The 24,686-nt window shown below is 44.6% G+C and overlaps 1 protein-coding gene and 2 pseudogenes across 1 annotated transcript; all 3 read left to right on the top strand.

Annotated features, from left to right (window-relative positions):
• The first annotated feature begins 9,651 nt into the window (after positions 1–9,651).
• Positions 9,652–15,427, top strand: LOC136548183 (subtilisin-like protease SBT4.4). The gene is made up of 6 exons (XM_066539795.1): positions 9,652–9,911; positions 13,723–13,812; positions 13,968–14,195; positions 14,272–14,383; positions 14,483–14,696; positions 14,847–15,427. Exons 1-6 carry the CDS (start codon positions 9,652–9,654, stop codon positions 15,425–15,427), a joined length of 1,485 nt encoding a protein of 494 aa, XP_066395892.1.
• Positions 15,428–16,471: 1,044 nt separating this feature from the next.
• LOC136548181 (subtilisin-like protease SBT4.3) lies at positions 16,472–20,744 on the top strand (annotated as a pseudogene).
• A 1,789-nt stretch (positions 20,745–22,533) lies between these two features.
• LOC136548180 (subtilisin-like protease SBT4.3) lies at positions 22,534–24,332 on the top strand (annotated as a pseudogene).
• The last annotated feature ends 354 nt before the right edge of the window (positions 24,333–24,686 follow it).

The raw sequence follows: 24,686 nt of genomic DNA, 5'->3' as shown, positions 1-24,686 counted from the left end.
AGTTGAATAAGAAAACGCTTGCAAAAGTCTCCATATTTCCGTTGGAGATGTTATTATTAGCCTAATGTCATACTACCACATGTAGTATGTTGTCCATTACCAGATAATATCATGTACCTCATACATGGTATACATATTCTATATGAGTGCAAATTCATACTCGAATATTGCCTAACTCTATATAGAATCACTTGGGATTTAACCAGGTCGAAAGAAATCTTGTTTAGTGGACCATTATACCGCTAACACAATTATGAGAGATTACACTCTCTCCATGGGTATTCAATTAATCGTGGATATGTCTATTTATCATGATTCTACAAATACCCAATGATGTTTTCATGTGTTCAGCTGCATCCAAATGGGGACTCAATACTAAGGAGCGATGATGAAAATCTTCACTCAACTTAGTGCAACATATATGAAAACTATATAATTATTCAAATTCCTTCCATATCATCTAGGGTGTATTATACATACATCAATCCCATAATATGTGTTGTGTACAAAATAATTTTCTCTCTTGATCCCATCAAGATTAGGCACATTTGCCTTGATCATTCTACATCCAGGATGATGAGAAAATTATTATCAATTCTATTGGTCATGACATCAATATGAGCCACCAAATTTCTTGAAGAAATTCAAGAGCATACATGTGACTCCATTTGCCATTTTATGGACCATAATGATACTATGTAATGCACATTTATGCATCTACAATGTTGTCCTAAGTGTGTGCCTTACTCATAAGGTACCACAAATTTGCCAAACTCATTGCTCAAATTCTTCAGTTTAGAGCAAATGATCATAGACGCAGGATCTAATCCATTTATATGAAAAATGTTTGGTTTCTAAGGACTACATCATTAAGTATCTTATGTTGATACACATAATGGCCAAACTAAATCTCTCATTGAGAGAATTAAGTTTGTTGTTTGATGTCCTAAAATAGAATTGCAATTTACCAACATCTAGTTGGTGGCATGCGGATTTACACAACGCATCATAAATCCAAATACATCAGCTGCAATCATACAGCTCCCTCCGTTGCAGTTAGTACGTGGAAATTGGGCCATATAGCCAAAACATTTTTCCATCTACGAATTGGCAACGTTTTGCACGTATAGATATCCCCACCACAGCATACATCAGTGGGCATTGGAGGTGTACATGAGGTATCATTATCCATCATTTAATAATACCTCAGATCTCTACTTGGGGATTTATTCATTGCCTGTATGCTGAATACATCTTTATGGAAGATTCTAGGCATTAGGGGGAGATACTTATCACACATAGAATGCCAGGAATCAGAAAGAGAGTATCACTATTGATATTTGATCCTCATATCCACATATCAAAGAATCTGAACCAATAGTTTAGAATATCTTATATTTGCAACACAATGCAAATAGTCTGCCAAATGCATTTACTTGTCATAAAGTTGTCCACAAATCTGATTCCCATTGAATGTGCACGAAAGAGTGGAGGTACCTGACAAAACCACTCAACTCCTGAATCTCAATAAGAGGGGGAGAAGTATGGCCACATGGGGATACTGCTTCTTGCAAGCATTCTCGGATTAGTGGAAGAAAATTCTCGAAGACAGTACATGCATATCAACATCACGTTGATAGACACTATGGATATTTACTATCCAAAGCCTATGGATGTTTAACATCCAAAAGCCCAGCACAACTTGTGCACAAATTTAGGCACTAGGTCATTGGAATGCCCTAACTCTGTTATTATGGGAAATGACACAGAGTTCAATGGGTAAAAACTTTTCACATGCTTAATTGGTTCCATTGAGTCAATCATACAAAAGACTACAAATTGTCGACATACGCCTCAAAATTGCCATACACTGTATCTGGATCTAGACCAAAAGTCCTAGGCAAAATGTTCAAACACTCATACTAGGTCAATCCAAGGTGGCAATTAATGAGAATTGCTTTCACTCATTAGTGAGAAGTCATTACTCTAAAATGACTTCTCCTCACAATGCTTTCCCTATGGAAGCATTATGGATTTTTCAAATCCATAAGGTGGTGAAATAGTGAAAGCTTGTAGCACATGGTTCTGTAGAGACCTAGCATAACATACCCATTGGTATGTGTGGAAATTATGTTCCTATATCAATAATTGGCAGATCAAAACTAGTTTGGATAGATTCAGGTTATGAGTCCCAATAGACTTTGTATTTTAAATCAAAACACAAACCGCAACATATATTTGTGTACAAATCAAGTCACTCTATGACTTGAGATACTCAAGTTGACTGTGGTACAACTGACTAGGTGAGTCCCATCCACAGAAGGATGTCTCCCATCTTGATGATTTCACCTGTGTGACCATAGTAAAATCCCATTGGATTTATACATCTCATATGGCACATATCAAAATAGGCAGTCATCATATAAGATGGAATTTGAGATGACGCATTTGGGTAAAACCAAATTATGCTTAAGTCTATAGCTTAAGCATGTACATCAGTCATCCAATATTCAATTGATATTGTCTACCAATATCCAAATAATATTGGACAATTGTACTTCCAACACTAATGTTCATTCAATCCCTAAATATGGATCAATATCCATTCAGACCCCGGGATGACAACCTTAGTGCCATAAAGCGCATATGTATCTTGCATATCGCAATAGGCCTAATAGTGCATTACTATAGCTTCAAATAGCACAACTTCTATAACACCAAAAGGTGGGAGTCAAAGACGATATCCACAAATATCTATATGGCACAAAGGATCTTGATTTATTGTTATATGAATTAAGATATGATCATAGTTGGCTTTAGATGTATTGGCTATCTAATCCCCATAATACTAGACCATATACTATTGTTATAGTGGTAAAGTTCTCATGGGAGTCATCAAACTTGACTCTAGTGGCTACTTTCACTCCTCATTCTGAAGTATTACATGAACATGTATGATGTCATTGAATGGTCACTTTTGATTCCATTGAATCACTAGTCATTATCTTCAAAGATAACGCAACTTATGTTGCTTGGATGTAAACAGGTTACATAAGAGCAATATCACTATATTGTCACTTTTGATTCCATTGAATCACTAGTCATTATCTTCAAAGATAACACAACTTATGTTGCTTGGATGTAAACATGTTACATAAGAGCAATATCACTATATTGCCTTCTAGAAATATTTTATTCTCACGAAAGTGAGGAGATAAACACCTTGCAAACTAAATCAAGTGATAACTCCATGAGATTTATTCATAAAGTCCCTACCAATTTTCACATTTCATAATGTATTATTAAGATTGGTATGCGATGACTTTGAGAGTTGCAAGGTTCAGGGGGAGACTCCTCTTGAAATTATAACCTGTTCAAAACATCATATTGTACTCATTTCCTCTATGAGTTTTTCCTCACGCATGTTTCTCATAGAAGGTTTTTAATGAGGCAATATCAATATAAGTTTATATGTCATATCCCTTATTTTCCCCACTGGGGTTTTTATATGGAGGTATCTTAGACATATATATGTCATATCTTCTGTTTTCCCCCACAGGGGTTTTTGAGAAGGTATCAAAGACATATAATTACAATTATGATCCTTAGATCATATTTATTGTTCTCTAAACTTGGTCATGGGTTTTCCTCCCAAAGTTTTTCCAATATAAGTTTACAATGAGACAATAATCAACATATGCAATATCGTTTTCCCATTTTCCCACTAGGTTTTAAGGAGTTTTAATGTCATATACACACATATTTCTCCGCATTTTTCCCACAAGGTTTTTGGAGAAATTATCCAATACATTGATCTAAGTGATAGATGACGCTATTGATCAAGGGGGAGTGTTATGATTCACTTTATTAGTGATCAACCGCTCTCTTAGAAGGCACCCCTTCGGAAGTGTCCTTTCACATGTATATATATGTACAATCATGGATCAATGAATGAACAAGAGTTTCCACTCTCATTTATCTCTTAAAGTCTCTTGCTTTACATCAAAGACACTTTACACTAAATAGATTCTTCCCGCATGGTCACCATGATGGGGTCATTGCCATATCAAGCTGGAGTACCCTCTCTACCATAGGAGAGGCAAAGACCACCAAGCCTTGTACCAAGATAAAAAAATATGACCCCGACGTACCCCTTGCCAAACTACCGGATTCAGCTTCTTTGCCAAATGCCTCAGGCACTCGGCAAAGGCCGATATACACTCGGCAAAGCCTCTACTGAGTGTTACACTCGGCAAAGAGCGCTCGATAAATAGTTTATCGGCAAAGACCTCTTTGCTGAGTGCACTTTATCAAGCACTCGGCAAAGCCTTTGCCGAGTGCTAATCTGACACTCGGCAAAGAAAAGTCGCCATGACGATGAGCGCCACCGTGACAACGGCTTTGCCGAGTGTCAAGGTCAAGCACTCGGTAAAGGTCGCCGCTTTGCCGAGCACCGTTGACTCAGACACTCGGCAAAGGTGGCCACTATGCTGAGTGCCATCGGCAAGACACTTGACAAAGGTAGCCTATTTGCCGAGTGTCTTGACAGGACACTCGACAAAGGTAGCCTATTTGCTGAGTGCCTGGACCGTGGCACTTGGCAAAGCTATGAGGTTTGCCAAGTGCAATGGCCTTTGCACTCGGCAAAGCATGTTCCCAGGTAGTGACTTTGCCGAGTGTCGTGGCCATTGCACTTGGCAAAGTGACTGAAAACAACCTTTTTATTTGTTTTTTACATCCCATCCAAACAAACAGAAGATATATATAACAAACATCACCAACATCACATATATATCATCAACAACACATATATATCACCAACACCACATACATATCACAAATGTCACATATATATCACAAATGTCACATGTCTCACAATATATCACAAATAAGTTCACAAGTAATCCAAGTGCTCCATCATCTACAACCACAATTACAAATAGAAGTACCATTAACAACCACAAAAATCTTAACCAGATGGCCAATGAGACTCATTTGGTGAAGGATTCGCTGAAGCATGAGGATCGTTCGATGCCGCCGATTGATTCTGCACAAAGGAGAAGAGATTGCATGTGTGAGACATGATAAATATATACCATACATGAATAAAACTTTCATACTCCACTAGGTTTGACCATAAGCATGAACATACAAACTAAAACTACAATACTCATAGGAGTAGAATAGTGAGGAGGTGGAGGTGGAGCGAATAGCGAAGGTGGCAGAACTACACCTGTAGCGGCGCCAAGACTTTGCATGTACTAAAGAATCTCCGCCATCCTCCGCTTCTCGGCCTCCACCCTCTCCATCTTCGCCTGCATCTGCTCCTGTATCCTCCTCTCTTATTCCAGCTGGGCCTACAATATATTCACCCCAATGTTACAATAATACAAAGGAAAGATATAAAAAACCAATGAACGACGAATAAACCAGGAATAACCTCGAGTGCCTCCACCCGGTGGTGTGAAGTGTCCTGCCGAGGTCGTATGGTCGGGCTTGTGCTTGTGCTGCTTGCTCGATCTAGGAGAGACTGGGAGTAGCAGCCGAGTCGATTGCGCCGTCGCCAATCCAGTGCCGCCCATGCTTCTTGCCTCCTCCCACCCTCATGACGACTTCTCCATTAAGGTCCTCGATGCTTAGATCATACTCTGGCCCATGGACCTCCCTTGCCATCGATGTGTACTCATTGAGGCGGTTGTGGATGGCCGCATTGCTGTACGCCTCGGGCCCATCCTCCGGGTTGTAGTCGACGTCAGACGTCGCCTTGCCCTTGTGGGCCATAGCAAATGCCTTGAAGATGGAGCAAGCCTGGCCACCATGTGACGCCGACTACGAGAAAAATACCAAGATGATTAGAAATCATGCAGAATTGAGCGTTAGAATGAATAAATGAATTTGCGTACCCATGTTTCTGCGTATCTACTGAGGCTGCGGCTGCCTTGATGGTTTGCTACACCTGGCATCATCAAACGCCACTCCCAGCACAAGTTGTGCGTGTCCTCCACTTGCATGAGCACCACTTGTCCACCATCTGTACCCAGCACTGGGGATGCGCGGCGCACCAATAAGGAATCATCTACAGGCCATCAAATACATGACATATCAGAAGATGAAATTAAGCCTACTTAATCTCAAAAGGAATCAATATTAATGTTATGTATTTACCTATAGGTACTGGTCTTGGGTCAGCGTCATGGTTTGTGCGTCCATTTTGGTGACCTTCGTTCCAAGGACGGTCCTGTGGTAAGTTACGACGGCCTGGATGCGCGCCTCGTAATGCATGTCCATGATGAGTTTTTTGCAGCATTTGGTAGCCACCGCATCCACTCGGGCCTCATGTTCGTCCTGGCATCTAAAGAAATCCTGCATACAAACATGATATATCCATTCATTATTTCAAGAATGTCCAATGAATGCGATGTATTGAGCAATGTAGTGCGAGGAAGACTTACCCACAGCTCTTGCTTCACCCGCTCTGCCTTGTTGTTGAATACCCTGCGGGCCCGATCTATAGCATCGGGGGTGGCAACGTAGTGGTCAAACAAGTAGGCCGGCCCCATCACTCCGGCGTACTCAACCAGGCCAGGGAAGTGCTCCTTGCATAGAAGACCGAGGATGCCATTGACTTGGCGTGTGTGAGCATCTCCACTCGCCACAATCGTCCAGTTCCTGCCCAAGTGATTAAGAAAAAATATTAGTTTCTATTTTGATTTTCAACATATCATATAAAGTAGTGATAGCATCTAAAGATACTTACTTTTCCCCCTTGAGTCGAATCAGCGGGCGTCTCTCACGAGGTATCGGTCGCTGAGGGAGGCTCGTGGGACCTCACAAGTAGACGCTCAACAAACTAGAGGAAGCGGAACCCCCTGCTATCACCTCCTCCTCGTCGCCCTCCTGCATGTCCTCTTGCGCCTCCTCGGCGTCCTCCTAGGGCACCTGCTCCTCCTCCTCCTCACGCAATGGGGCGGCAGGCGACGGCTCCCTCCTACGGCTCCTCCTCCTCCTACTCTCCTCCAGTGCAGTAGTCCTTGTCCTTCAGTACAAGGACGCTAGCTTCCTCATCCCACCGCCCACCATCTTTGTTCAATCACCTGCAATTAAAAAGAGTAAACCAATAAGCATAGATAAACAAGAAGTACTTAGAAAGAGATACAAAATAAACAAAACGTAATTACAAAATAACATAGTATTACATGTATTAGAAATAATCTTCATAATCGGGATTAGCTGGATCATAAGTCTCATCATCACTATCAATCATGTCGAAATAATCAACACTATCTGAATGAGCAATGTTGTCATTGTCATTGTCTAAATATAATCACTCAAGCATTTGTAAGTCCTTCACATTTTGCACCTCATCTCCAGCGTCCTCTTCAATAACCGTTTCATTGTCTACTTCCATTCCGATCGCTTCGGTTAAGTCTATCTCAAACCTCCCTTCTAGTCCCTCTTCTTGAAAGAACTCTCTGGCATATGTGTTTGGGTCTAAGTTGTAATCTTCATCGTTTGGGACAAGCACTTTACCATGTGGCGATACCCTGTGCACAATATCCCAACCCTTAAAATGCCTTTTGGTTTGACACGCATATGGGAGATAATAAACTTGCGTGGCCTATTGGGCCACAATATAGACATCGTCTCCTGGTAAGACGAAATCCTATTGAATTTCGACTAGCCCAAGATTAGAATATGTCCGTCTCATTACTTCAGGTTCAAACCAATGCTATTTGAATATGATGGGATTAAAAGGTTTGGAACCATGAAACTTGAGTTCGTATATTTCCCATGATGAATGCCATCAAAGTGGGTCCATGCTTCACCATTGGATGCATGTACCATCCTATCAGGATTGTATCATTTGCCATTTTTGTGCCATGTCATCTATATCGTGGATTACTCGGTCATGTATAGCCGTTGGATCCTCGGTATGAACGGAAGGTGCCATAGGATTGTCACAGGAATGTGAAGCTGCCTCTTCTGGCCATCACCAGAATCTACCTCTAGGAACCTAGAGGATTTACACTTTGGATAGTACTTTGCTTCCACGTATTCTTTCCTAAATAGGATGCACCCCTTCAGGCAAGCATGTATCTGCTCATACGGCATCTTAAGTGCATGAAGGAGTTTCTGTGACTCGTGCATGCTCTTTGGCAGAAGGTGACCCTTAGGAAGTAGGCTACCAATAACTGTCAACATACCATCGAAGGCGTGTCGACTTAGGCTATACTAGGACTTTAACGCCATTATGCGTCCAATGGAATCCAGTTAAGAAACCTTTGTCTGGCCATGAAGAGGTTTCTATGCCATGGCAAACATGTCGTAGAACGCCTTTGTGGTTGCCTCTGGCTCCTCCTCCGTACGTCCTTCAGCGAACTGTGCCTCGTGATAGTCATTTAACATGTCTGCTACCTCGGCATCAGCATCATAATCCTCAACGCGTGGTCTCACCACCACCTCTCTCATTCAATCGGCTTCACCATGGTAGACCCACCGAGTATAGTCTGCCGTAAATCCATTCTTCCAAAGATGTTCCCCCATGACCTTCTTCATTTGTCTTTTCCTGTTTGCACATTTGCTGTAGGGACAGCAAATGTTACTCGCTCCTTTAGCAGCCACGCCAAATGCCTATTCCAAGAAAGCATCAGTGTTGTCGATCCATTCATTGGTGACCTGACCCTGACTTGCGTGGCTAGTGTACATCCACTCACGGTCCTCCATCCTCTAACATTTATAGCGGTGACTAATATAAACATCAATTGCATCTACACGACATTCCTACTATCTAATAGGTGAGGATAGGTCCTAATCCCACGTGAGGATCCGTAGATGAGGTTAGTTTCCATGCTCTACTCCTATCTGAGACATAATTTCGGTAGCACCTCCCCACTGTTTTCCAAATACAAGTCCTGTCAGGGAGAGTGTGTATCTGGAGAACAACAGGGAGATGATGCCGAAACTCTGTCTCGAATCGGAGCAGACCATGGAAACTAACCCCACCTACGCATCCATGGGCTATCCAAAAAACATGGACAATTCGAAACAGATACAGTTCTAGATATGGAAATATCTGCATATTTCCAACCGTATCTCTTTCGAACGGGAAACGCCTAACTGGGTTACGTGATCTACAACCATGATATGGAAAGAGAGGTTATACCTAGGGTGGCGGTGGAGTCAGGCTAGCGGGGCTGTGGTGGGTCGGTGCAGTGGTGAAGCGACGCGGTGTAGGTAGACCCGCAATGGCGAGGAAGGCGATCGGGGTCGCCGAGGTACTCCGGCTCCGCTCCGATGGGCTCTTCTCTATAAAAAAAGAAACATAAAACTGTCAATACAAAATTTTGGCAGCACCTCCCCTACATGGTGAGGTTTCCAAAACCTGCAAGAAAACCAATGACACGATGGCCAACATGTACATATATATGAACGACATGATGGCCGACATGCACAAGATTATATACTGCCACATATATATAACAATGTCACAACCACTCCTATGACTCATACTACTACCACCACTGCTACTCTACCACTACTACTACCACAACTACTAGTAATACTACGACGACGACGACGACGGTAGAGCATACCTAGTGGGCAGCATAGGGCGGTGGTGGTGAAGGGGCCAGGGCGCTGGTGGACAAGGCGATGGCTGGGGAAGTGCCGTGGACGTGGCAATGGCGGCTGGGGCACCTCCTCCTCCTTCCTGCTTCCTCCTTCTTCCTCCTCCTCCTTCTCTTCCTCCTCCTCTCTTTCTCCTCCTCCGGCGGCACGACGCTTGGGGCAGGGCGGGCGCAGGCAGCAGCGGTGGCGGCGTTGGCGTGGGCGACGCTGGCGCGGGCGCAGGCGGGGCCGGCGGCGGCGCTGGTGAGGGTGGGGGTGGCGGTGGTGGCGCTGGCGCGGTCAACGTGCGTGTGTGCGTGCTTGCGGTGTGTGTGGGCCGGCTGGGCCACCGGGGTTAAATCCCCCCTTTGCCGAGTGCCCCCGATCTAGCACTCGGCAAAGTATTTTTTTTAATTCTCTGCCGAGTGCACCTGGCCCGGCACTCGGCAAAGAGGTTTTTTTAAAAAATTCTTTGGCGAGTGCCCATGATCTGGCACTCGGCAAAGTATTTTTTAATTTTTTTTAAATTATTTGTCGAGTGCCACCCGGCCTGGCACTCGTCAAAGAGGGGTATTTTTAAAAAATTTTAAAATTCTTTGCCGAGTGCCGGCCATCCTGGCACTCGGCAAACCACCTCTTTGTCGAGCGCCAGACTTAGACACTCGGCAAACCATATTTTTTCACTTTTGATCTCCAAACTTTTGCTGCAATCCTCATACAATACCTAGTACTCCATGTTCCAATGTGGCACATTTCTCGCACTTTTTCTATATTTATTTAATTTATTTCATTTAATTGAATTTTCTTGGATAATTCAAATTATAACTGCTAGTCATTCGAATAATGAAAAAAATGAATGGAAAAATGATATTCATGTTATTGAGTATAATGTGAGGCCAGGAACAGACCACCAATTTTGAACATCTTGTTCACGAAACATGACCACGAACTTGCGGTCGAATTGTTTTTAAATTCTATAAAAAGCAAACGAAGTCTGAAAATCATGAAACTTGTCAAGATGTCATGATATCATCTGTGGAGGCTGTGATAAAAATTTGAGAAGGTTTCGCGTTTGCAAGCATCGTATGTGACAACTTGCGCGAAATCTTCTCAAATTTTTATCACAGCCTGCACAGATGGTATCATGACATCTTGATAAGTTTCATGATTTTTGGACTTCGTTTGCCTTTTATAGAATTTAAAAATAACTCGACCGCAAGTTCATGGTCATGTTTCGTAAACAAGATGTTCGAAATTGGTGGTCTGTTTCTGGATACGGCCTCACATTATACTAAATAACATGAATATCATTTTTCCAATCATTTTTTCATTATTCATATGACTAGCAGTTATAATTTGAATTATCCAAGAAAATTCAATTAAATGAAATAAATTAAAGAAATATAGAAAAAGTCCAAGAAATGTGCCACATTAGAACATGGAGTACTAGGTATTTTATGAGGACTGTAGAAAAAGTTTGGAGGTCAAAAATGAAAAAAAATATGGTTTGCCGAGTATCAAAAAAATTGCACTCGGCAAATCACTGCTTTGCCGAGTGTCAGGATAAGACACTCGGCAAAGGGTTAACGGCAGCTGCCGGCCGTTAGCGGCGGTGGCCCTATGCCGAGTGTTCTGTTTTGCCGAGTGCCCAACACTCGGCAAACATGGTCTTTGCCGAGTGTTATTGTTTGCCGAGTGCTCGGCACTCGGCAAACCACCTATTTGCCGAGTGCCAGTTGTTTGCCGAGTGCTTTCTTCCTGGCACTCGGCAAATAGCCTCTTTGCCAAGTGCCCGATAAAAAGCACTCGGCAAAGTCTGGGACACTCGGCAAAGAAGCCGTCTCAGGTAGTGCCATCAGCTTTGGATAATCCAAACAATTATTTGTTTTCATGTGTATACTTCCCCAACAACGAAGTCAAATAATCAATTCCCACTAGCAGGGTATCAGCAAACATCTGGCAGATATGTGCTAGGAGCTTGCCTTGGACAGAATGACGAATAATGACATCTTCCTAATGAAACCAATCTAAACCTCTTGTTGGCTCTCGTCCATCAAACAGCATCTGGGAAGACACAATACGATACGCATCCTACCGCTGATCTTTGGCCCTTGGGTGATCATCGGTGATTTCAGTTTGGTCAGGTCAGCTGTTAAGAAGAGCAACCACACAATTAACCAATCCCTTTTCAATGCCTTCAACGACTCCATCGAGCAACTAGCTCTCCTGGAAATCCCTTTGCTTGGCCGATCTTTCACCTGGTCCAGTGGCCAGCCGGATCCTATCCTTGCTACCTTAGACAGGGCTTTTGTAAACCTTGAGCAGTCCTTGACTTTCCCAAACACATCTCTTAAACCACTTCCAAAACCATCCTCTGACCACGTGCCCATACTTCTAACGATCTCGACTGAAATACCAAAATCAAAGCTTTTCCGTTTTGAAAACTGCTGGTTACACAATACAACTTTTTTGCCTTCATTCGGTTCTCCCAGCGTGGGGTTTATCTACTGCGGTCATCCCGGATGCCACTGGTCAACTCGCGGCTTGCCTCAAGTAGACTCGAGCGGCTGCCAAGGTCTGGTCTCGGTGTTACAGGGCGCCACACCAACTCATTCAAAATTACAAAGTCTTAATTCTACTGTTTGATACCTTTGAGGATGTGAGAAGGTTGTGGATTCAGGAGATGCAGGTTCGCCGTCTCTGCCAGGAATGCCTTGCCCAGGCGATTAAGGAGAGGCAGCGTTCTGGAAACAAAGAAGCAAATGTCCCCATCCGGCCATCCCTATCAACATCCTTCTGATGTGTGAACTCATATCATGATGTAAGCCTGCCAGGCTAGGAATAGAAAATAAAATCAGGTAGGGTTTAACCCCCCGTTGAAACCTAAAAAAAATAATCAATTCCCTGTAGCAGGCTACCAGCAAACATCTCGTGGATATGTGCTATGAGCTTTCCTAGGACAAGATGATGAATAATGACAGATTCCTAATGAAACCAATCTAAACCCTCTTGTTGGCTCTCGTCCTTGAAACAGCTTGAGAAAACACAATATGATATGCCTCAGGCCTCAGCACGCTGAATACTATATCCCGGCACAATGCAAGGAGCCCCAGATATTTCATCGTGGAATGTAAAGTACCGTCCTGCTGGGCAGGGTGCCAGGACGTACTCTACGCGCCAAGCCCCTGCATTGTTTCCTGCGCACAAGGCTACGGAGCAAGCAATGCGCGCTGCAAGCTGATGCACGTACGGCTGCTCCCATCCTATCGACGATGACTCTGATATACACACGCAACTATTATTAGTTGATTAGTTCTATGTGATTTTATACGGTGCTTGGGAATGATGAGAGCCGTCGGCCGTACCTCTTGATCTTTATGGCCAAAAAGATAGAGGAATGAAATGACAGGAATTGCTTAAGCTGTAGACCAGAACTAAAATCCCGTAGGCTGGGAACCTTATTTTTTTACAGATAATTAAAATATAAAGTGTACAATTGTACTTTCATTTTATCTTTTTTTTTTTACAAAACATACTTGGATTCTGTGGTAGCAGCGGAGGAGCAGGCGACGACGACTACCGGGTGGCCACGCGGTCGGTGGACAAACTCTGGCGTCAAGAGATGAGTCGGGGGCTGTCGAGACCTTGCAGGTGGAGGGGCGAGGCCGGGCGAGTGGCGGCGACGACATTCCGCGCGCGGGCAGCAGCGAGACCCTAGCAGGAATGCAGCCGGTGGCGCGAGCTCCTGGAAGGCGAGCGCCTGTCCCGTTGATGGTCACTTTGCCGAGTGCCAACCCGGTAGGCACTCGGCAAAGATTTTTTATTTTTTTTAAAAAAATCTTTGCCGAGTGCCAACCCTTCAAGCACTCGGCAAAGTGTTTTTATTTTTTTTACAAAATTTCTTTGCCGAGTGTCAACCTTCATGCACTCGGCAAAGTTTTTTATTTTTATTTTTAAAATTTCTTTGCTGAGTGCCCCATGTCCGGCACTCGGCAAAGTTTGATTTTTTTTTATTTCTTTGCCGAGTGCCCTATGCCCAGCACTCGGCAAAGTTTAATTTTTTTTTTTACACTCGGCAAAGAATTTTGCACTTGGCAAAGTCTCTGTTTCCGGTAGTGATTACAACTGTTTTCTTCTGTTGCAGGGAGCCTCCGTTAACACCTTTCCAACGATAGCAAATGCTACACTTGCATTCCCTGCCAACGGGTAAGACGATGACAATGTCATACATACATACATACATACATGCATACATACATGCATGCATGCATGCATGCATACTAGTGTCATAGTGTGTGTGAGTGCATGACTGTCTATATTATATATATAGTGTTTATGTTTCTTTTACTACAATAATGTAGGTCATGTGATCCAGAGAACCTCGCCGGAGGTCCTTACAAAGGCAAGATCGTTCTCTGCCCACCCCAGAAGGGCCGTTCGAACGGCGTCTCAGGCCCTTTCTTGGCCGGTGCAGCAGGTGTCGTCTTAGTCACCCGCGCGCCCGACGTCGCTTTCACTCTGCCTCTCCCTGGTCTCACGGTAACTCAGGACAACTTCGACCAAATCATGGCGTATGTCAACAGCACTAGGTGAGCTCAATGACCATTGCTAGATTGCCAGATCGATGAACTACACTATATATCCCAGTTCGTGTCTGTTGTGCAGTAATCCTGTGGGTACCATAGACCGCACCGTGACTACGGGCAATCCACAAGCTCCTGTGGCCGCCTCCTTCTCTTCTCCAGGCCCCAACTTGGTCACCCCTTCGATCTTGAAGGTGCCTGATTGATGATATTCACGAACAATCTTCCATCATTTCATGGAAATGTCGCATTTAAAATTAAATATTCTCTCTACAACGTTCAAATGTGTGCAGCCTGATCTATCTGCGCCGGGGGTAGACATCATTGCCTCATGGTCACCGCTGTCATCACCCTCGGGCAATCCTAACGACACGAGGAAGGTTCAGTACAACATCATCTCCGGCACATCCATGGCGTGCCCACACGCGAGCGGAGCCGCCGCCTATGTCAAGTCACTCCACCGTGACTGGTCGCCGGCGATGATCATGTCGGCTCTCATCACCACCGGTACGACGACCGTGTAAACCACCATTTCATAGATCGATTGCACCTCCAATAGACTTTGGTATATCATTTCCACTAATTTAATTTGTTCATCTCGGTGAACAACTTGCAATATCATGATATCGCAATGCATGGTGCTCATCATGTATGCAGCCACTCCAATGAACACACCGGGCAATTCCAACATGACCGCGCTCAAGTACGGTGCCGGGCAACTCAACCCAGCAAAGGCGCATGACCCGGGCCTCGTGTATGACGCATCGGAGGGCGACTATGTGGCTATGCTGTGCGCGCAGAATTACACCGCCGAGCAGCTCGCACTCATCACCGGCTCCAACACCACGTCCTGCGCTAATAATGGCTCGACGTCCGGCACACCCAGCGACCTCAACTACCCGACCATGGCGACCCGTGTGGAGCCGGGCAAGAACTTCACTGCGGTCTTCCCGCGGACTGCCACCAACGTCGGGGCCACAAGCGCCGTGTATGACGTGAAGGTCATTTTTCCTATTGAGGCGGCCAATGACCTCACCATTGATGTGTCTCCGAGCAGACTAGAGTTCAGCGCACAGGGCCAGAAGGTCTTGTTCGCCGTGACGGTGTCCGGCGTGGCGATGGAGGAGGGCAGGGTCCACTCAGCCGCCATCGTGTGGTACAACAACGAGAATGAGGTGAGGAGCCCGGTGGTGGTGTACGCAATAACGGACGACGACTCCCAGGAAAACGGGGTTTAGACAGTGAAGGAGCTGCCATCCAAGGCTTGTGATTTGTGCAATGGTTTCAGAATAAAACCTCCTTGGCCCTGTTTGGATACTCTAGCACAGCTAGAGGTTAGAGTTAGTTTCTATCTCAGGACTAGCCCTGAACTAACTCTAGCCTAAGAGATGTTTGGATACAAGGGTTAAAATGATAATAAATGTGCTTTCCAAATCATTGGTGCGGGTGAAAGTAGAGAGAAAACAGTAGACCCCACCTCAAATAGCCCCAACTAGCCCAAATAATCACCTCTTTGGAGGGATAGTTTTTTAGGGTGGGCTAGTTGCAAATAACCCACTCTAGCCCTCCTGTTTGGCTACTTTAGGGCTAGTTGAGCTCCAACTAGTCCAAACTAGCTCTAACCCATGGATCCAAATAGGGCCCTTGTTTCGGCTGTTGAGAGTAATCCTGCATACGCTAAGTCAGCACGTGAAGCCTGGCGGTGCAGAGCTCTAGTTTGGTTAGGCGCATGTAAGCAATCCAAAGCCTTTTTCCCCTCGCGATGCTCGCACGCTTGCTTTGCCTACGCAAGCCAGGCTAATAAGGAGGAACACAGAAAATTTCCGTACCGCTAGAGCCAGGTTGGGGGCAAAGAATCTGTATCGTGCGGTCCTAATCCAAAAGGTAATCCAGAAATCAGGCTGCACGCAGGGAGTCTGGTTGGCCTCGATGATCTTGAAGGACCTATAAATGGTTCTGTCTGGAAAGTGAAGCAGCAGATCACCAAGGACCTATGACTCCACCCCGTGACGCACCACAACGATTAGCGGCTTGTCGTTGCCGTGAGGACCTCATCCACGACGTCTACTGGGCCGACAGCGCAGTTTTTTTTCGTGACCATGCTTAGCATGTACATCAAGAAGGAGAAGGAGTTGTTACAGAGTAGCACGCTATAGCCTAACAGTGTTAGACCTGTAACAGGGAGCGGCGCACATAAGCTTCTATTTACATAGATAGACTTTTGCGACAACGCAGGCAACCGTAGATCAACCGGTATCAGAGTTCGCCCACAGCGCAGCGAGATGGCTGTACCCCTGAGACCAGCGATCGGCTTCTTCCTGTATGGTGGCAGCAACCGCGACGGCCGTCTGATAGACATTGTCAAATACTCTTCGATTACGTTCCTTCTAGAGGCACCAAGCTCCTAGAATTAGCAGAGTGTCAAACCTTTGCGACGCTGCTGTCCCAGCTGCCCTCGGCTGTGGAGCCACCAATCAACGACAGATGTACCAAGCTGCGGCGTGAGACGGGTGAGGTCCAACGGCGCTAACACCCTGTACCACACTTCTCTGGCGAACACACATCCTGTCGCCAAGTGATCCTCTGACTCCTGCTCTCCTGATCACATAGCGCGCACACATCATCATCCAGCAATCCGTGGCGCATCGTTGGCCGACAGCGCAGTCACCCATCTGCTGGTGCACCGCTCCTCAGCGGCCATCAGTTTGGACATCGATGTTTCTTTTTTATTTAGCCTTGAGTGTTTGTATCCAAAACGATTGTAATAATTATATTTATGTACTGATGCTTGTATGAACTTATAACTAGACGAAAACTAGATGCTCGTGATAGGCGAGATGTCTTGGAACTATCATATAGCTAAATTGTCGGAATTTTTGGTTTAGAAAATCCAGTTCGTTTCACATGGTATTTATCATTGTTAGTCTAAATGACCGTTTAGCCCGTTTGCACACTGTTTAAATGCTACACAATCGTACACTTTTTCTGTTTAATTAGCGGTTCAGCCCATTTAAACTATCGCTTGCTCCCACTAGTATAGAAAAGATTTTTACTCATGGTAAAAAATGATCTTCATAGATGGTTTAAAAAATCGCTACTGTGCCAGCGATCGTAAAAATAAGTGATTTTTAGAGGCGGCTTTAAAACTGTCCATAAAAATCGATTTTTAGAGACAATTTTCTTAAGACAACTGTCCTTAAAATCTATTTTCAGAGTTAGTTGACTTAGTCAATAGTCAATCATTTCTAAAAATAATTTTCAGATTTTTTTTAAAATCATTTAGAAGCCATAAAAATAAGAAAAAATTATCAATGTGGCTAGAGTCCTAGAGGACCAACCAGCCACTTGTATAACCTTAGCCTCTGTCCCCTACCACACTTGTGTTAAATTATGTAATGCTATCTATTTGTACTAAAACGTATGGATCTTCTAATCAACATTTTGACACTTAAACGACCTTTAATGGGAAAATTTTCAACTATAAAGTTTTAAATCTCGTCGAGCACTATAATTTTTATATAGAACATGTCTCCATCCAAGGTCATTTAAAAAATTCAAAATCTAACAACTTAATATATATATTTGGGCACCTAAACAATCTCCAATAAAAATTTCGTCATCTACAAAGTTATAGATCTCATCGAGCTCTATAATTTTGATATAAAGTTTATCTATATCTGACTTTATTTGAAAAATTTATGAATTTATTTGTGTTGCAAGTATTTTAAGAGTGGTTGACTTAGTCAACTGTCTTTAAAAATCGATTTCAAGGGGCGATTAACTTAAGTCAACCGCCCTTAAAAATCAGCTATTTTCAGAAGCGGTTGACATAAGCAACCATCCCTAAAAATCATATTTTTAGAAACGGTTCTCTTAACCCGACCTTTCTTAAAAATAGATCTATTTCTAGTGACAGTTTACTTAACAGATCCACCTCCGAAAATTGATTTCCAGCAACGGTTGTTTAGCTACATTGCCTCCCACCAAGGTTAGAGACGGCGTCCTAGTTTAACCGCATCTGTTAGAAAAGGGAGACATCTGTAAAAAATCATTTCTATACTAGTGCCCATATAAGTGGCTGATTAGACCGAATAATGGCTAAACTTTAGGTGGCCGACTGTTTACGGTTTAGATTTAGTTATTTGTACTAATTGTACAGCTTAGCTAATTTGATCTGCGAACATGCATGGCTGTTGCGAGCAGCATCTACCATGCATTAATTATCATGCATATACTCCCTATGTCTCTAAATGTTTGTTGCCACGATTTGCGCATTTATAACTTTAACTTGATTTATAGAAAATGCATGCAACATTTCTATCTGCAAATAAATTTATTAAAAAACTAAATTCAAATATCTATCCAATGATACTTATTATGTATCATAAATATTACTAGTTTTAATATATATTTAGTCGATGTTGTTTCTTTAGAAACGAAAACGAATGTTTAGGGACGGAGGGAAGCACGAATGCGTCGGAGCCTGAAGGTTTCTCTGCTGTATAGTTTGCTCATCAGGAACTGCTGAACCAGGTCCTGGAAGGCGGCAGGTCTAATCTTTTTTTCTTCGACCCAACCTAATCCTATATGGTATCTCATATATAACGACAGGCGATTGCGTGCTATGTGACCTTGTCATGCCATTAGCGGCTTTATTTGTCACTGTTGGATTGATCTCCCACGCCATTAGGCCCAACGGTCTTTGGGCCTTGTTCTCGCGCTTTGATCGGGGGCGCCCAACCCTACATGGTTGGTGGGCCCCCGTCGCACAGCGCTATAAAGGAAAGGTGGGGGCTGGGGCTCGTAGCACGAGGTTCACCGCGCCGCTAGACACCCCACTGGCATCCTAACCCTAACCCGATCTTGAGAAGGGGCGCTGCCAGCGACGGGAAGCACCACCGACGCCGGCAACGCCACCTCGACGCACACGCCGCCGCCAAGGACGCCACTGCACCGCCTCCTCTCTCCACCGAACGTCGCTGCCGGCGCGCAGATGGCATCCGTGAACGAGGCCGCGGCCGACGCTTCCACCACTCCGACTGCTCCGACCACTACGGCCTTCGATGGTCTGCGACTTCATACTCTACCTATCCCTTTTTCTCCCTTTTATGCCTCTTTGTAGATCGTGTATTAGGATCTTTGACTACTTGGATTTTGACTCGATTGAGTCCTACGAAATCTATCAGTCACATGCTCAAGTTGAAAGATTAATAATTCTTGTTATGAAAAAAAGGCTGGACCATATAAATCAATCCTTTTGTCTTTATGTAGCTATGCTCCGGACAGGATCCTACGTAGTTACAAGAGAAGCTTAAATGGTTTCGCCGCCGAGCTAAGCAAAGAAGAGGCACATAAACTGTCTGGTTTGTGACAATTAACATGCTCTTTTCAATCGTTTTCCTTTGTGCATTGAGGTTTGAGACCTATGTCGCAAGGACGTAGTAGAGACATCAATGCAAGATCAAAGGAAAGCTGGATGAACCCAAAATATATTAACTACTTTCTATTGATGTCAACGGTATAAATTGTAAAGCAAGCATGAATCTAGCTCTATCTTATACTATTTTCCTTGTTACAGTTAGGCATGAATGTCGTTGTCTTAGTCTTCCCAAGTAGGACCCTCGACCTTTTGACCACAAGATCCTGGGACTTCTTGGGCTTCCCTCAAACAACCTTTGAAGAGCCCCACTGGAAGGAGACGTCATCGTCGGTAAGCTCGACACCGGTATATGGCCTGACTCGCCATCTTTCTCCGACAAAGGCTTTGACCCACCACCGAGCAGGTGGAAGGGTACATGCCACAACATCACGTGCAATAAGTACGAAAAGGCCTTTCTTTTTAGTTTCTAGCTAGCTCAAATTAATTGTTTGAGATATCCCTTATTTGTTAGTTATTATTCTCATTCAGGCAGAAAATTATCAATAGAACTTAAATTCAAGCAAAGGAAAACATGACACGGACTCACTGTTCGACTATGGCGTGACATGCAGTAAAATCATCAGAGCACGCGCCTACGATGGAAGATCCAGCAGCTCTTGCCTGTCGCCACTGGACGAAGATCCAGCAGCTCTTGCCTGTCGCCACTGGACGATGACGACCACGGCAGCCACACGGCATCCACCGCGGCCGGGCGTGCGGTGGCCAACGCCAGCTTGTATGGATTAGCCGCCGGCACAGCTCGCGGCGAAGTGCCCGGCGCCAGGCTCGCCATCTACAAGGTTTGCTGCGGCGATGCCGACATCTTCGCGGGTTCGATGACGCCATCGCCGATGGTGTGGACGTGATCTCCATATCCATCGGGCTCCCCTTCCCATTTGAGTACTTCAGTAGTTCAGTGAAGTGATAGCCATTGGCTCCTTCCATGCCATGAGGCGTCAGGTGCTCACGTCCTCGGCGGCAGGGAACTCGGGGCTGAATCCGGAAGGGCACGTTTGCAATGTCGCACCGTGGATGTTGTCTGTGCAGTGGCAGCGAGCAGCATCGATCGCCGGTTCATCGACAAGATTGTTTTTGGGAACAGCGAGACCATAGTGGTCAGAGATGAATTAACCTGAAGTCCACTATGTTCTATGCTCGAATATCTTTTTCTTCTCTCACTGAAATTAAAATGTACCAATCATGACAACTGTGTTCTTCTCTTGCAGGGAGCCTCCATTAACACCTTCCCAGTACTCACAAATGCCACGCTTGCATTCCCTGCTAACGGGTAAGATGATAACAATGATGCATTAGTATATTAATTCAATACAAATGGCAGTGAGCATTTGAAAAACAGGAAATTTGCACAAATTTTGTATCAATCAGTTCAATACCCGCAAAAACTCTTGAAATGAATTCAAGCATTTCCAATGGGGCCGGCATCTTATCTTACCGCCATCTTATTTCCAATGATTCCTTTTGAAGCCTCTACTTTAATCGTCGGTAGATGCACTATTGATAAAACAATAAATTTTGTAAATTCCAAAGAAAACCAGAAACTTAACATCCGGCCATCAATTCTGTAGACTTCAACAATCATCAACTTTTTGTATTTTCTAAGAACTCCATGCCCATGTCGCCCCGTGAGGAGAGAGATAGTGAGGGAGATTGAGGGAGGAGAGGGAGAGAGAGGTTAGAGAGCCACGCGTGCTTGCAACCTCCTCCTCTATGGTCAAGATCTGCCAGCGCCGCTCTCCGGCGTGGCCCTCGGGCTCCTAGCCTACCACCCTCAATGAAATTTTCTGCTGCCCCGAGTCTCTAAGCTCGCGCTCGAGAGAGGGAGAGAATGCACGTAGGGAGCGGGGTGGCCAGAGAAAGGAGGGGCGTGTGGAGTGAGGGAGGCGGTTGAAGAGGTAGGGGGCACATGGAGAAAGGCCGAGAGAGGGGTCTGGTAGGGCGGCGACTGAGTGTGAGATGTGAGAGTTGAGTCTATTGTAATGGGCCTCGGGCCTCATTAACCAAGATGCTGAAAATAAGCATGTTTTCAAAGGCGAGTATCTACAGATTACTGCTTCTCTAAATAAGTTTCGAGGGACGCCTGATTTCCTGTCTAGGTATCTGCATAGATAAACCGTCCGCTTCTAAAAACCGCTAGATGTTTTTGGAGGCACCTACACAATTCTAACTATCACTGTTAATAAAATAAGCTGTCTGCTAAAATCAATTTTATAATAGAGCATTCACAACACATATATATGGATGCATGATGATCATATCTATTTCCACGTGAATCACATAACTCAAACTAAGGTTTGAGCTTAACACAATCAATACATGGAGGTTCAGTGAAAAGGTTTAAGTATGAACACACTTGGAAGAGTATATATATTGAACAAACTATGAATAGGTGCTGTGTAGTGTATGTGAGCAAGCTAAAGAGAGCAAACATAATCAGTTTTGTTTAGGCAGTGGCCTAAATCTATATCTAGCTTAACACTGATCTCTCTCAAAATTACTAGCCTGTCCAGTAGCACAGGTTGATGGACTAATTATGCCTGAAGTCGTGGTTTCCTGCTGCAATTTAGGTCCTGTTACCCAGAAAACCTCGCCGGAGGTGCATACAGAAGCAAGATCGTCCTTTGCCCGGCACATGACGGTAGTCCAGACTATGTTTTAGGTGCACTCTTTGGCTGGTGCAGCAGGTGTGGTCACAGTCGACAGTGCAACCGACGACGCCTTCGCTCTCCCTGTCCCTGGTCTCACGGTATCTCAGGACCACTTCGACCAAATCATGGCGCATGTCAACAGCACTAGGTAAGCTCACGCTGACCATATTTGTACGTGCTTAGTTCTCTGACAATATATATATTATATATCCTGGGTGTCTTTTACAGTAATCCTGTGGGTACCATCGACCGCACCGAGATGACGGCCAATCCTCAAGCACCAGTAGCCGCCTCCTTCTCTTCTCCAGGCCCCAACATGATCACTCCTGGGATCTTGAAAGTGCATGATAATGTTTACACACAAACATCTGAAGTCACATTGCTTCAATGGATGCACTCATATCACTTCTCTTAATCCATGTGTTGGAGTACGTTGCGGTAGAACTTAGTTTGATTTCTACCCTAATCTACTCCTAACACTGGTGGATTGAGTGGATACGCATGGCCTCAGATATGTCATAGTGGCTAGCTAAAAATCTTAATGTTACTAATTAGAGGTCCCAACGGAGACACCACGTTATTTCCTCAAAAAAAGGGAGACACCACGTTAATTTCCACCAGATGCGCTAGGAAAAAAGACAAATCATAGAAATTCTCACAATAATCGGAAACATCTAGCCTTTAATCTGGTAGACTTGAATCATCATTGTCGATAATAGCCATCAGGTATATTGTAATTTATAAAAAAAATACCCACCTCTGCCATTACACTAGATAAAGTAAACCCCTAATTTTCCATCTAAATTGCCCATCTCTACCATTATGCAACATAATTCAAAATAACCCACATGTGTATGAAAGATTCAAATTAAACCCTTAAATTTGCATTTAAATTAATAAGTTTATGATAAATAGATATAGACCGCAAGTATCTATTATCTTAGAAAATAAACAAAGAGAAAACACACAATTTAATATAAATAATTTATAATTTATTATTAGCCAACGTTAACTGATACTTATATTTTCTAAAATTATAGCCCGTGCGAGAGCTCAAGTTAATGGACTAGTTTTATGAAACAAATTTCTACTACGTTGTACGTTCAAATGCAGCCTGATCTCTCTGCGCCGGGGATTGACATCATAGCATCATGGTCGCTGCTGTAATCACCCATGGAATATCCTAACGACACAAGGAAGGTTCAGTACAACATCATCTCGGGCGCATCCATGGCGTGCCCACACGCGAGTGGGGCCGCTGCCTACGTCTAGTCATTCCACCATGACTGGTCACCAAAGATGATCATGTCAGCTCTCATCACCACTGGTACAGTACACCAAGCCATCATCCATGATTGATCCCATCTCATGTATAGAATCAGTACTATTTCCAACAGTTCATTGTAAACCTGAAGATGCTGTAGTGTCCGTTTGTTCAGTTCGCTAAACAACTTGCAATGTCGCAATCATATATGCATGCATGCAGCCACTCCCATGAACACACCGGGCAACTCCGGCAGCAACGCACTCAAGTACGGTGCCGGGCAGCTCAACCCAGTAAATGCACGCGACCCCGGCCTCGTGTACGACGCATCAGAGAGCGACTAAGTGGCTATGCTGTACGCGCAGGGGTACAACGCTACGCAGCTCGCTCTCATCACCGGCTCCAACATGACGGCCTGCGCCATTGGCGCGACGTCCGTCTCTGTCAGTGACCTCAACTACCCAACCATGGCGGCACGTGTGCAGCCGGGCAAGAACATCACCGTGGGCTTCCCGCGGACTGTCACAAACGTCGGGGCGGCAAACACCGTGTACGACGTGAAGGTCCTCTTCCCTATTGAGGCGGACAATGGCCTTACGGTTGATGTTTCACCGACGAGGCTAGAGTTCAGCGTGCAGAACCAGAAGGTCTCATTCACCGTGACGGTGTCGTCCGGTGTGCCGATGGAGGAGGGCAAGGTGCACTCGGGAGCCGTCGTGTGGTACAACAACGAGCGTGAGGTGAGGAGCCCAGTGGTGGTGTATGCAATGCATTTCCGGGGAAATATGGTTTAGAGCTCATATGGCGCAGCTCCCTGGGGCTCTGGCTCCTTCTCTCTAGCCAGTGTTGGTCACTGTTGAACACTGTTGTGTACTGTAGCTGTCGCACAGAAAGACGGCTCCGGCCCCTTCCCAAATACGCTGAGAAAACGGAGTTACAAGTTTGGGGCTCCAGCGTCTCTTCCCACTATGAGAAAACTGGTTTGTAGCAACGGGACAAATTTTTTTAGGGTGATCGGTGATGGAGCCGCCCCTACAGTGGCGTACTCTGAAGCCCAGAGACCAGCCGCCCCTATAAATGGAACAGCAGGGACGGCTGGTGATACGAGTCACCCCTACAAATGGGTCTGATTTATAGGGGTGGCTCAC

This window comes from Miscanthus floridulus, chromosome 4 (genome assembly GCF_019320115.1).
Source record: "Miscanthus floridulus cultivar M001 chromosome 4, ASM1932011v1, whole genome shotgun sequence".
Lineage (NCBI taxonomy): Eukaryota > Viridiplantae > Streptophyta > Magnoliopsida > Poales > Poaceae > Miscanthus > Miscanthus floridulus.
The sequence above is the reverse complement of the archived record's forward strand: the minus strand, read 5'-3'. Positions and strand labels throughout refer to the sequence as shown.

Bases quoted from the DNA above. Each gene is read 5' to 3' on its own strand.
- LOC136548183 (XM_066539795.1), top strand. From the start codon at position 9,652: ATGGCTGGGGAAGTGCCGTGGACGTGGCAATGGCGGCTGGGGCACCTC. The intron at 14,196-14,271 runs GTGAGCTCAATG...TCTGTTGTGCAG, and splicing joins GCGTATGTCAACAGCACTAG to TAATCCTGTGGGTACCATAG. The intron at 14,384-14,482 runs GTGCCTGATTGA...AAATGTGTGCAG, and splicing joins TCACCCCTTCGATCTTGAAG to CCTGATCTATCTGCGCCGGG.